The sequence below is a fragment of the Elephas maximus genome, chromosome 19 (assembly GCF_024166365.1).
Source record: "Elephas maximus indicus isolate mEleMax1 chromosome 19, mEleMax1 primary haplotype, whole genome shotgun sequence".
NCBI classification, from domain to species: Eukaryota; Metazoa; Chordata; class Mammalia; order Proboscidea; family Elephantidae; genus Elephas; species Elephas maximus.
This window is the reverse complement of record NC_064837.1, coordinates 20344725-20358846: the sequence shown is the minus strand read 5'-3', so window position 1 is coordinate 20358846 and position 14122 is coordinate 20344725. Positions and strand designations below refer to the sequence as shown.

At 50.6% G+C, this 14122-nt stretch overlaps 1 protein-coding gene across 1 annotated transcript in view; it reads left to right on the top strand.

The window, feature by feature from the left end:
• DOC2B (double C2 domain beta) overlaps window positions 1-9998 on the top strand; it is a 38191-nt gene extending 28193 nt beyond the window's left edge. Inside the window, exons 7-9 of the mRNA XM_049858721.1 lie at window positions 4360-4441; window positions 5362-5458; window positions 6015-9998. Of these exons, the coding sequence (XP_049714678.1) occupies window positions 4360-4441; window positions 5362-5458; window positions 6015-6151 (316 nt within the window). The 3' untranslated portion in view covers window positions 6152-9998. The remainder of the gene's footprint in view (window positions 1-4359; window positions 4442-5361; window positions 5459-6014) is intronic.
• The last annotated feature ends 4124 nt before the right edge of the window (window positions 9999-14122 follow it).

Genomic DNA, 14122 nt, shown 5'->3' with positions numbered 1-14122 from the left:
CCACCCCTAGTTATATTGCCAAGAGAAACGAAAACGTACGTCCACACAGAAACTTGTACTTGAATGTTTATAGCATCACGCTGTTCATGGTAGCCGAAAAGTGGACATAATCTAAATGACCATTAACAGATGAATGAATAAATAACATGTGGTATATCCATACAGTAAAATAATTATTCAGCCATAAAAAGGAAGGGTTCTGATACATGCCATACCACGCATGAACCTGGAAAACATTCTCCTAAGTGAAAGAAGCCAGACACCAAAAGCCACATATTGTATGATCTGTTTCTGTGAAATGTCCAGAATAGGCAAATCCATAGAGACAAAAGTAGATTAGCGGTTGTCAGGGCTGAAGAAAGGCGAGAATGGGGAGTAACTGTTAATAGGTCCAAGTTTTCTCCTTGGGGTGGTGAAATGTTCTAGAATTAGATGGTGGTGCCGGGTGCACAGCCCTGTGATTGTCCTAAAAACCATTGATTTGTACACTTTAAGTAGGTGAATCGTGTAGTATGTGAACTATATCTTGGTAAAGCCGTTACGAGATAATCAGATGCCACCAAGCTCCAGGAGCAGACCCCGGGTGTGATAGAAAGCTGGGAGGGCCCTGTGCATCGTGCGTGGTGAGGAAGGTGAGCTTCCCAGCTAATGCATGGGAGCTACTGGTTTTCCATGTAAAGAACAATGAGTCAGGTCTTGAACTCAACCGTTAACACAACAATGTGTTCCAGTGCATTAGAGGCCCCAACGTGAGAGGCAGCACTTTTACAGCACTTCTGGAAGACAAGAGACTCTCTTTATAACTATAGAAGAGGAAGTTGGCACCACCCAGTTAAACTGGAAAATATGCAGGCCCTGTGCCCTCATGGCCTTCCTTCCAGGTTTATATCCTAGAAACTCGTGCACACGCAGAAAGCTGCTTCTTGCACCATTGCTTGTCATAGCAAAAAAAAACTGGAAATAGCCAAGCGTTCATCAGCAGGGGAGAAGATTAATAAAATGTGACATATGCCTCTGATGGAGTAATGCAGTTAAATGAATAAATTAGAACTCTGTGAATTAACATGGACAGCTCTTGAAAACAATGCTGAGCTGAAAAAGCAAATTGCAGATTGATACAGCCTGAGACTCTTTCTGGATACTTCTTAACCCATGCAGAGCAGTTTCTGATAGTGGTGGTCTCTAGGGAAGGAGGGGGAGAGACTGGAAGGGGGAGCAAAGGTGCTGTGACTTTTACCTGCAATGCTAGGTTTCTTTTATGGAAAGAAATACCAAGATGGTGTGGAAAATTTAAATCAGGCTCAATGTCCACCTGCTAGGTTGGCAGGAATTCCAGGGGATTGAGGAACCAGGGGTCTTACCTGGCTCAGCAGACAGACCAGCCAACATCCACTCCCATGCAGAGGGCCCACTGTTGCTGTTAGTTGCTGTTATACATGGTGACCTTACGTATAACAGAATGAAACGTTGCCTGGTCCTGCCCCACCTTCCTGACTATTGATGTGTTTGAGTCCATTGTTGAGGCTATTATGCCAATCCCCTCATTGAAGGGTTCCCTTATTTTCACCAGCCCTCCACTTAACCAAACTAATGTCCTTTTCTAGCGATTGGTCTTTCCTAATGACGGGTCCAAAGTAAGAGACTTGGAAATCTTGACATCCTCACATCTAAGGGACATGCTGTTGTATTTTTTCTAAGACTGATTGGTTAGTTTGTTCCCATAGGACCCAGCAATTCCAGTCCTAGTTGTATTGCCAAGAGAAATGAAAACATACTTGTCCACACAAAAATTAGTACATGAGTGTTCATAGCAGCATTATTCATTATAGCTGAGAAATGGGGAATGGCCCAAGTGTCCATCAGTGTATGAGTGGATAAACAAAATGTGGTCTAACCTAACCATACAATGGAATATTATTCTGCCATAAAAAGGAATGAAGTACTACTGATACGTGCTATAACATGAATGAGCCTTGAAAACATTATGCCAAGTGAGAGAACTTCGTCACAAAAGACCACATTTATTTCATTAACGTGAAATGTCCAGAAGAGGCAAATCCATAGAGCCTGAAAGTAGATTAGTGGTTGCCAGGGGCTGATGTCTCCCATGACCCAGCTCCATGGGAGGCCCCTGTACAGAGCCACCCTTCACCTGAAGACTCCACAGTAGCCTCGAAACCCCGAGCCTGATTATAGTTCCTGGGCTGCCGTTCAGGCCTCCTCAGTGGTCCCTATCTCCGAAAGGTCCCTTAGGGGACCCTGGGCTTCCTCCTTGCTAAAAACAGGGGAAATAAAAGTACAAGTTAGATTCTGAGTGGGGCACCCCTCCGCTGCATCTGTGGCAGGGCCCCTGTGACCCTGGGAAGGGAGCCAGCTAGGGACATGCCCAGTGACGGATGCTGAAGGACAAAGCCAGATGGATCAGGCACTTTTGTCTGAACCCTCATTTTTATAAACCCCATCCATGTTGGGAGCCCTGGTGGTACAGTGGTTAAGAACTTGGCTGCTAACCAAAAGGTCGGCAGTTCGGATTTACCAGCTGCTCCTTGGAAACCCTATGGGGCAGTTCTACTCTATCCTATAAGGTTGCTGTGAGTCAGAATTGACTCAATGGCAATGGGTTTGATTTTTTTTCGTCCATGGTGACAGCTGTCTCAGTTTCCCCGCTTTTACATCGAAAAGCCCCTCTTAAGTGCCAGGTCTCACAAAGATACATGTGTGCTACTGCACAGAAAGTGCTCCTTGACTCCAGGCCCAGATCTTCAGGGTGTGACAGAAAAAGAGCCCTGGTGGCACAGTGCTCAACTGCTAATGGAAAGGTCGGCGGTTTGAACCCACCAGCCACTCTGAGCAAGAAAGATGTGGCATTCTACTTCCGTAAAGATTACAGCCTCGGAAACCCCACAGGTCAGTTCTACTCTGTCCTGTAGGGTGTCTATCAGTTGGAATCAGCTTGACAGCAGTGGTTTATTTATTTATTTTTAATAATAATCATTAACATCTATTGAGTAATTACTATGTGCCAGGGACTGTGCTGTGGCCTCATTTAACCTCCCCAATAGCCCTTCCTTTTTACACCTGAGGAAACTTGAAGCCACTTGCTGTGCCATCCTGGGTAACTGCCTTCTCTAGCCCTCTCATCTGGAAACCAAGGGGGGCTGCCAAGGCCTCTTCTAGAAGCCCGTAGGTAGACAGAAGTGATTCTGCAGAACAGCGCAGAATGTGGCCCCAGTGGCCAAGGCAGAAGGGGGTCCTGACAGGAGGAGAATAAGGAGTCCTTAAGTAGTGCAAATGGTTAATGCCCTCGGCTCTTAACAGAAAGGTTGGAGGTTCAAGTCTACCCAGAGGTACCTCAAAAGAAAGGCCTGGCAATTTACTTCTGAAAAATCAGCCATTGAAAACCCTGTAGAGAACAGTTCTACTATGAAACACATGGGGTTGCCGTGAGTCAGAGCTGACTTGCTGGCACCTGGCTGGTTAATGGTTGTGAAGTAGTTTATTCTTTTTATTGCCGAGTAGTCTTTCATTATCTGATAACCCGCAAGTCGTCAATCAGTTCACCAGCCGAAGGACATGTGGGTTTTTTCCAACTTTGGATGATTATATAAAGCTGCTACAAACGTTCACGAACAGGTTTGTGCGTGTGACACATGTCATTTCTCCCACCCAACCCCCAATTTTTTGTTTCTATGGTGAACCAGTATTATTTATAAAAATCACGATTTTAAAAATGCAGTGTGAAGCAACGAGATACCATTTTCTGCTTCTCAAACCAGTAAGAATTTTTAAGGCAGTGATGGTCAGCTTGGTGGAGGGCTTCGTTTATGGAGTTGCCGTTGAGTCGGAGTCAACTCAGTGGTAACTAGAAACCAAAAAAATCAAACCTGTTGCCATCAAGTTGATTCTGACTCATAGCGACCCTATAGGACAGAGCAGAACTGCCCCATAGGGTTTCCAAGGAGTGATTGGTACATTCGAACTGCCGACCTTTTGGTTAGCAGTCGAGCTGTTAACCACTGTACCACCAGGGCTCCCAATGGTAACTAGTTAGTGGGAAATGCAAGATTTGCAGAAACAAGGAAAAACGTCTTTCCTGGGGGGTGGCAGGGCTTCCATGGTTAACCTCAGGAACCAACATGAGAGAAGTTCCCTTGATGAAGGAGCCACTTGTTCCTCCCACTGCAGCCGACAGCTCACCTGGTTTCCCAAAGTTGTGTGGGGAAAATCCAATGATCTGGGTGAAAGAAAGGCCTGGGAATATTTCTTCAGGGACAAAAAGCTTTTCTGAGCCCTGCAGGCTTGATCTAGACTCCCATAGCTTTTTCCCACCCTCCACCTGTCCCTTGGTTGTCATTCCAGATACCTGAAGCCAGACGTGGACAAGAAATCCAAACATAAGACAGCAGTAAAGAAGAAAACTCTAAACCCAGAGTTCAACGAGGTATGGGAGGCTGGTGAAGCCAGCAGAGAGCCACTGGAGGGATGGATTTGGGTTTTGGAAGGGTCACCGTGTGCACTGGAGGGTGGTAAGAGAGAGTGAGGAGAGGCCCAACAGGGGCTGGAAAGCTCTTCAAAGGACAGAGCTGACAGGCCTGTGGCCATGTTGGATGTGGCAGGGGACGAGGGGTGTGTGGAGGGGAGCCCTGGGTTCCTCGCTGAGGCAACAGGAAGGTGGTGGGACCAAGGAGCAGAAGTGTGAGAGAGATGGGGATGAACTCTGCGTAGGACATGAGGAGTTGAGAAGCCTGGGGGCCACGAGAAGGTCTGGGGGCCTCTGGATACCCAGGTCCTCAGGCCCAGAGAGTGGGCCCAGCTAGATATAGAGACCTAGGCATCACAGCCATGGTAAGGGGGATCCCCCAAGAAGTAAGAAGAACAGAGGGGCTTCAGGAGAGCCTGAGCCACACCAATGATTCAGGGGTGGGCAGAGAAGGCTGGGGAGAAGCTTCCAGAGACTGAGGGGGATACCAGATGTTGGAAGGTTCCAGAAGCTGGTAGGAGAGAGGGTTCCACAAGAGGGGAGTGGTCAGCAGAGTCAGATTCAAGAAATGTCAAGGGCATCAAGGACTGTTAAGTGCACGTTGGATTTGGCCGTTTGGGGGTTCTTGGGATCTTGAGAGCAGAGTCGGTGACAAAGGGGCAGATGGGCTGGAGGGAGGGGTCCCAGAGGACCCCGGCCAAGCTTTCAGGCAGACGTGCTCTCTCTGTGAGAGCCCACCCCCATCACCTGTCACCAACCACTATGCACTGACCTCCCCCCTTCCTCAGTTCATGCCATCCCCAGAGCTCAAGCCCCCAACCCAGCCCCTGGCAGAGCTCTAGCCCTGTGGCACTAGCCCTCACACCCCATCTGGCCCCCAGGAGTTCTGTTACGAGATTAAGCACGGCGACCTGGCCAAGAAGACCCTGGAGGTCACCGTTTGGGATTATGACATTGGAAAATCCAACGACTTCATTGGTAAGAGGACACAGTGGGTTATCCATGTGCCCATCCAGGGTTCAGCAAAGGGCAGTGGCCCCAAATTAGACCACGGGCCCCCCTTCCTGGCCTCCGGGAGAGCTGGGTCCATGAGCCACCCACCCTCAGACTGTGAGGGGCTTCAGACATTGTCCAGCCCAACCCCATGTGACAGAGGAGACTGTGGCCCAGAAAGGAAAAGGGGCCTCTCAGGGTCACACAGCCACCTGTAGGAACAGCGACAAGAGATTGTGCTAGTCAATGCCTTGGGCTGCTGGACAGCCGGCCCGGGGACTAAGCCCTTCTAGCCTCGAATTCCTGGTGGCCTCCACACAATGGAGCTGCCCTGGCTCTCACTCCCTTTTTTTGCCCCTAGTCCTTGGCCCCAGCACTTGCACCCTGCCCTGGCCCTGACCTGGGGGAACCTGGAGGCCAGAGTGGCTGTCACACTTGGAGCCCAGTGGGCAGGGCGAGAGTCCGGCCCAGACATGGACTCTGGGCGGGGTGACTGGGGGGTCCAGCTGATCCCAGAGCTGCCCTTCCCGCCCCCCTGCAGGTGGTGTGGTTCTGGGCATCAACGCCAAGGGTGAGCGTCTGAAGCACTGGTTCGACTGCCTGAAGAACAAGGACAAGCGGATCGAGCGCTGGCACACACTGACCAACGAACTCCCAGGGGCCGTGCTCAGCGACTGACACCCGCCTGCCGCTGCACCCGCCCGCTACCCCGGGCCCGCGCGGGCCTGCACCTGGCCTTCCTTAGCTGCCACCAAGAGCCACCGCCCCCACGTTGGGGGAGGTCAGGACGCCTGCTTGGACACAGAGCCACTTGAGCCGTACATGGAGGTCATGGAGGGCCCGGCTGCTCCTAGGGACAGGGGCACAGAGAGCCAGGCCCTGGGACCTGAGAGGGCCAGCAGCGGGGCCAGAGGACCTTGGCCTCAGCACCCACCCAGGGGAAGAGTCTGGGGCATCCAGGCGGGGCTAGGACCCTCTGGAGGTCAGCAGTGAGTTACAGGAGGGCCAGGCTGAGAGAATGGAGTGCAGGGCACCCTGGAGGCCAGTGAGAATGGGAGGAGAGACTGCAGGCAGCGGCAGACAGGACTCTGAAGGAAGTTTGTCTTTCGATGGAGACAAAAGGAGGATCTGACTACCCAGTTGATCTCTGCATTCCTGGGCAGGCAGAGAAAAGTTGGCCTGAGAGCCAGGAGTCTGGTGGAGTTCTAGAAGGCTCTCAGAGAACACGGGAAGATTGGCAAAGGCCCTCATTGAACCCTCAAGCCCCTAGGGATGAATGAAACTCAGAGCCTGGCCTCAGGGAGCTGGGAACAAACACCATAATAGCAATAGCAGGTTAGAAGTGCTGTGGGCCCTGCTGACTGCTGGAGAGCAAGGAAGGCTTCCCGGAGGAGGTTATGTTTCAGCAAGGCCTTGAAGGGTGAGTGGAGGTTTCCAGGCAGACAAAGGGGAAGGGCAGCTGCAGCAGGGATGGTCTACAAAGGCCTGGAGGAGAAAGAAAAGAGATTGGGCCAGGGTTGCTGTGTGGTACCCAGGATCTTTCTCTGTGGGGGCAGGTTTTATAGGACAGGAGTAGAGTCTAGGTCAGCAGTGCCCAGTCCTGCCCCACCCCACTCCTGGCTGCCAGGCTAGCCTGGACTCATGGTGGGGCCATGGGGCCATGGGGCCGTGGTGGAAACACCTCAGAGAAACCGATGGAGCAATGTCAAGTCCAGTCCTAGACCCAGCTTTCCACCTTGATCTTTCTCCTCCCGAAGGACCTCAAGGATAAGTCCTGCCCCCCATTCCTCCAGCAGAAGTGTCAGGTCAGCTGCCACTGAGAAAAGGGTCTCTATGCATGATAAGAAGCAAAAATTCCTCGTCCTCACCCTCCTCTTCCCTTCCCCATCACTTTTTTCTCTGGTCTCCTCAAACCCTGCCTGGACTTTCTAGATTCAAGGCTAAGTAAGGGGGTGAAGGGGGTGGAGGTGGTTGCCCAAGCCATCCTGCCCTTGCTGCAGCCACTGATGTCCCTCTCAGGGGTATGTGGTGCCACTCCCTGGGCTTATTTCTGGGAAGGCCTGGGAGGCTAGCTCTGTCCTCCAGGAGCTGTGAGAGAGAGAGAGAGAGCCCGTGTGCGCCCTGAGTCAAGATTTCCAGGCAGGGGGTGAGGGCATCTGAAGCCCCAAACCTTTCCCTGCGTACCCTTCAGCAACACCAGATGAACAAGTACAGAACCAAGGAATTTCAAAGCTGTAGAGCCCCACTGTGTTCAACCCACTACTGCACTAATGGGGAAACCAAGGCACAGAGAGGGAAGGTAGCCTGCCTGAGGCCTTCCAGCCCTAGCACAGGTGGGACCACAATCTGTGGCCCCTGCCCAGCCCCAGAGCTTCAGACACTGCACTTTGGGGCGGTAGGGTGCTGGGCTCACACAAGAGGCTCCCGCTAACTGCCTGCCTGGGGCTCACCCCACCTGCTGCTCACCCATGCCAACACCAGTCTCGGGGCTCACAGGGGCATGAGGATTGGATTTCCTGCTGCAGACACAAAGCACATCACCATCCGAGGCCTGGGGTGATGATTCAAATCCCACCAAGTGCCCATCAGCCCTTCCCAAACGTGTAGGGGCACCAGGTTTCCAGCCCCTACACAGCACCTGGCTCCCTCTATCCCTCATGAAGCCTCAGTTTCCCCATCTTTAAGAAGGTTATGCATTGTAGTAAGAGTTCTACGTGCATTGTCTTAATGAAGCTTCACAACCTTATCAGGTGGGTTTGATTATTATCCCCATTTTACAGGTGAGGAAACTGAGGTTCAGAGAGGCTGAGAAATTTGCCAAGTTCACACAGCTGGGAAGGAGTGAGCCAGGACTCAAACCCAGGTCCTCTGACTGCCACATCCTCTGAAGGTCTGGGGGGTGGAACTGCCTGGCCCCCTCCCTCCTGGCCTGTTGGCTCAGCAGAGATAACTCAGGTGAAGGCTCGGTAAGCTCCGGTGCGTGGTGCAGATGTGGGGCCTCGTCACGCTCCTGCCTCCTCGCCCTCTACCTGGCTCTGAAGCCATCCGTGCTGCTTCAGGCAGCCCTCAGGGGCCTGCAGCCTGGGCCCTGGAACTCCACCACCTTCTCAGCCTCAGTGGCCCAGACCTTGCCGCTCACAGAGGCCAGGCAAGGGTTCCTCTTTTCTCCACACAGCTGGAATGGGGAGCCTCTTGGAGCATAAGGTGGGAGATAGTCTGTTTTTGAGGTGTTGGGTCTGGGTGAGCTCTGGGTATCTTTCTAGCTTTGCCTTCTTGGGGGCTCATTCAGAAAGGAGCATCTACAGCCTCTGCAAAGACGTGGAAATGCTGAATGGTGAAGCTGGAGGGGCTGTGAGCACCACCTAGTACAATTTCTTTACTGGACACATGGGGAAACTGAGGCCCAGCCAGTGGAAGAGGCCCGGCTGGGACAAGAACCCAGGACTCCTGGCACCCAGACCTGGGCCTCAGCTGCCCCGGGCTGTGCCAAGTCTGGGCTCTGTCCTGAAAGATGGTCTAAGCTGAACGCAGGCACAGTCAGCCTGGGGAGACGGGGCTTTCGACAGCTCAGCCCAGGTGGAGGGTGGGGAGCTTGGGCTGTCGTCTTCCCAGGGAGTGACGGAACCTTCACAGGGATCCTGGCACTGTTCTAGGCCCTTGTAGATTGTATCTACAGTGTTAAAGCACTTTGAGGAGAACTGGCTCTGCCTTTGACCCCAAATTGGCATCTTCTGATCCATCAGCACCAGAAAGTCGGGAAATCTGGCGCCAAAAAAAATTTCATTCCAAAGTCAGGTGTCAGTAACCAGGGACTCCCTGATGGGCTGCACCCACCTCCCATCTTGGTCTTCGCCCCGCCCACCGCCACCACTAGCCAATCCCCGACGGGCCCGTCTTCCAGCCCTGAAGCGGTAAACGCCTGACCTCTAGTGGCAGGAGCGAGGAACTGCACCTCCCCGGCCTGCCGCCGAGCCTTTGGCCCTGCATGTCCCGCCCTTTGTTTCTCTGCAGCGGAGCGAACCTCCCAATGCATGGACTCTGGCCGTCGTCGACGCAGACTCGGGCACTGCTTCACACCATTTTGCTACCATGTGACAGCTGCAGAAACCATCCTCAAACTGCAGCCCCACAACACAATTTTTGTACTTTTCATCCAACCTACCCGAAGGTTTCCTTTTTAAGTCTTATTTGTTAATATTTATAATTACATATAATCCAAAGTAAATGGAAACGTCATTGCGATCATAGGGCTCGGGAGCCTCTCCATAGATTTGGGTGGGTGCAAAGGATGATTTCGCGCATTACCTCATTTACTTCACCCAGAATGCATATGAGGTAGGTTTCCACGCTAAACAAACAAAAAACCAAACTTGTCGCCTTTGAGTCGATTCTGATTCATGGCATCCCTGTGTGTTATAGAGTAGCACTGCACCATAGGTTTTTCTTAGCTATAATCTTTTTGGAAAGCCTTTCTCCCGTAGCACTGCTGGGTTTGTTTGAATGGCCAAACTTTAGGTTAGCAGCTGATTGCAAACAGCTTATACCGTCCAAGGATCTGTTTCCATGCTACAGATAGGAAAACTGAGGCTGTTGTTAGTTGCCACTGAGTAATTCTGACTCATGGTAACCCTGTATGTGTAGAGTAGAACTGCTCCATGGGGTTTTAAAGCCTGTGATTTTTTGAAAGATTGCCAGGTCTTTCTTCTGAGGCATCTCTAAGTAAGTTTGATCCACTAACCTTTTGGCTAGTAGTTCAGCACTTAAATTATTTGCATCACCCAGGGACTCCACCTAAAGCTAAAAAACCCAAAACCAACCTCGTTGCCATCGAGTTGATTTCAACACATGGCAACCCTATAGGACAGAGTAGAGCTGCCCCATAGGGTTTCCAAGGAGCAGCTGGTGGATTTGAACTGATGAACTTTTGGTTAGCAGCCAAGATCTTAACCACTACACCAGCAGGGCTCCCAACTAAAGCTAGGGAGATTTCAGTAATTGTGTGGTATCACACAGCTGCTAAGTTACAGAACCGGGATTCAAATTAGGCCCCCAACCTCCCAAGACCATGGGCTTCTCACACCAGAATCAGTACGGCTGTTCTATCATCCATTCATTCAACAAACCACTGGGAAGTGTTCACGCTAAGGCCAGGCACTGACCCAGGCACATGGGGTGGACTCATCAGTGAACAAAACAAAGACACTGACCTTACTGAACCTGCATTTTAGTGCAAGGAGATAGTAAACAGTACATACAATAAATGATATGCTAAAAGGTGACCAAAAATAGATAGGCATGCAAGAATCAAGTGGGCAGAGAAGGCTGTATTTGAAGGTGAACTGCAAGAGAAGGTGATCTTTGAGCTAAGACTTGAAGGGAGTGAGCCGTGGAGATACCTGGGGGGAGAGTGTTCCAGGCAGAGGGAAGAGCCAGTGCCCCTGGCGGGGGTGGTGCTTGGCATGACAGGAACAGCAAGGAGGCCAAGGCTGCTGGAGCAAGGTAGGGCAGGGATGTGGCGGAGAGCAGGTGAGTAGTGAGCTGGATCATGAGATGGAGAGTTGACAGGTTCTAGCCGGCTACCTAGAGAACAAACCTGTAGTCCGGGGCAGGTGAGCAGGCCTGGTTTGGAAGCTTCATCACCTTGGTGATGATCGGCCAGCATGTCCAGAGTTCAAGGGGCCCAAAAGATGTCCAGTATCCAGCAGCAGTGGCAGCTGGGTCCTAACCAGACCCTGCTGCGGCACGACTTTGGCGGAAGTTCTGGCCACCAGCCTCCCTTGGCCATCGCCTATGTACCAGCCTCTGCCTGTTCTCTGAGCTACCTGCAGCTGCCCCCTGCATTTCTTTTCTGTTTATGTTAATCAGAGTCCGATCCTGTTGTTTGTGACAGAGAACCCTGCCTGGTGCTCTGGTGCTCCAATGTGATCTGGTCATCTGGGTTGCAACTCAAGTGTCACCTCCTTTGTGAGGCCTGCCTGACACCCCAGCCACTTTCTACCACATCACCCTGCGCTTCGTACCGTTGATCACTGAAACCATCTTATGTATTTGTTTACTGCCTTTCTCCCCTCCTTCATGAGGTCAGGGGTCACATCTGTTATATTTACAATAATCCAGAGCCTAAAACAGGGCTCAGCATACAGTAGGCATCTAATAGATATTGGTTGAATGAATGGATGAAAGCTGCCAGTGTGGACTTTGTTGGAAAGGATCAAAATCCATGTATCTCTAGAGCATCCAGTTATGATGAGGTTGGGTCCAAGCCCAGGTGACTGTGTCTGAGACCCCTGATAGCTCAGGAAGACTCCCGGGGTACAGATGGCAAAGGACCCCAGGTGTCATTGGGTTATCCTGAGTAAAGAGAGGAAGGAAAGGAGAAAGGAAGAGTGGAAGGAGAAAAAGAGAAAAGGAAGGAAAGGGAAAGCAGAAATGGGCCTGGAGAGTCCCAAAGGTGGGCAGAGTCAGGAAGGCCACCCCACAGTCACAGCCCCAGGGGACATGGCAGCCCAGGATGGGCTGAAGACCTGCCTTCCATAGTATCCATCCCCGGGGTAGGGGGGATCAAAGTCTAGAAACAAGTCCTACCAGCCAGGCACGCCTCTATGTATCCAGCGATGGGGACAGGGAGGCCAAATCATCAAGTGGAGCAGGGTTGTAGTAATAGCCCTGATCACTTATATTTATGATACATGAACAGGCACTGTGCTAGACTCTTTATGGAGACTGTTAAATCGATTATCTACCAGCCAGGAAAACTGTGCAGAACATCAAGTCCTGAGGTGGGTGGATGATGAAGCAAAGCAGGAGCAGCAAGGCTGACAGCCAGGAGGCTCAGGGTTCGGCCCCAGGGCCCGGAGAGGCCTGGGCTCTGTGTGGGGCCTGAGGCAGGGACAGGAGAGGGTAGGTCATGGGCTCACTGTGGTCTGGTCCAGCCATTGGTTGGTCATGAGGAGACCCTGGCACAGCTCACATCTCCCAGGTGCTCCAGTGCCAGCAGAGGCCGTGGTAGGGGCAGCCTCCTCCAGAGACTCCGCTGTATCCCAAGAGATCACACCATAACAAAGGCAGCAACCCCACAGGAAGGCCCCACAAGCTGGGAGCAAGAGAGAAGGTAAAAAGAGGAAGACAATTTGGGGGCAGGCAATTAGTTCCTGTGCTATTTCAGTAGGAAGGAGTGTCCTTAATGACTTAATGGCTCCAGAAAAATAACAGGGATCAGAGAGAAGGATCTGGAAGGATAATCTTAGCAGCAATGATACCCATATAGAGTTCTCACTAAGATATGCAGATGGCGCTGTTTTACACATTAACTCATTTAATCCTCACAGTTATGAGACAATGTTTTTAATCCCCATTTTCCAGATGGGAAAACTGAAGGACAGAGAGATCAAGGCAGTGGCCAGGGTACAGGATCTCTTACCTAGAGAAAACAGAGTGGAGCACTTACATGGCCAGGTAGCCTTCCCAGCCTGAATTTACTAAATTATGGGAATTACAGATCTGAGTGCTGCTCTGTACTCTGTCTCATCCCATGCCTCTCGCATCATCAGCACAGAAAAAATCCAAAATGGCAGCCTTTGCCTCAAGTCTAGGTGGCCTTTCAGCTTGGCTCTCCACAGCTATCTGGGAATATTCCCTTATCTCTTAGTTTCTCAGGAAAGAAATGACTCCATCCAGGTTGACACTTCGTTGAGTCAAAGGCCACATGGTACAACTATGGCCATGGGCAGGGCACACACTGTCAAACATGTCTATCAGAGGAAGTCCCTGCACCAGTGGGAAACGAGGAAGGAGAGATGCCAGCCAGGGAATGAAGGCACACTTCCAGAGTCCAGAGTCCCAGGGCTGAAACCACTCAAAGAGCAGAGACTAGTAAACAGCCAAGAGCTAGAAAATGGGCAACCACCTAAACAATCCAACAAAGACTGAGTATTCCATCATGGCCCACCTGAAGGCTAGAAAGTTATGCAGACTTCCAATATTTAATTATGCAGAAGGCGTGGTATCTTGGAAACGTGTGAGAAGTGAAGGGCACCAAAATCCATTGCCATTGAGTTGATTCTGACTTACAGCAACCCGATAGGACAGAGAGCTGCCCGTAGGAATTCCAAGGAGCAGCTGATGGATTCAAACTGCTGATCTTTCGGTTAGCAGCCAAGCTCTTAACCACTGTGTCACCAAGGCACCGAAATGTACCAGGAAGGACCAAGATTTTTTTTCAACAATTTGCATTACAGTACATAAAATATGCTCCCAATTATGCTAAAAATCATGTAACTTAGAAAAATGGTGTAGGAAGATATCTCTAAATTTAACTGATTGTCTTTTGTGTATCCCTATATTTTCCAAGTTTGTACATTTGCTTTAAAATCAAACAAAAATATTACTTTTAAAAATGCCCCAAGATTCAGCAGCCTCACCACAACTTTCACCGCATGCCCAGGGTCTTACACACTTTTCCCCATCTAGAGGCAGGGACAGAACTTCTTTTAGTGGCTTTTACTATGTAGATAATCTTGGTTGTGGATTATATATATACCTGTATAAAGTAAAATTTTCAATTTTAACTATTTTTAAATGTACACAATGCAAATTTTTTTAATGGTAAAAATGTATGTTGCCATTTCAACATTTTCTTACCATACATTT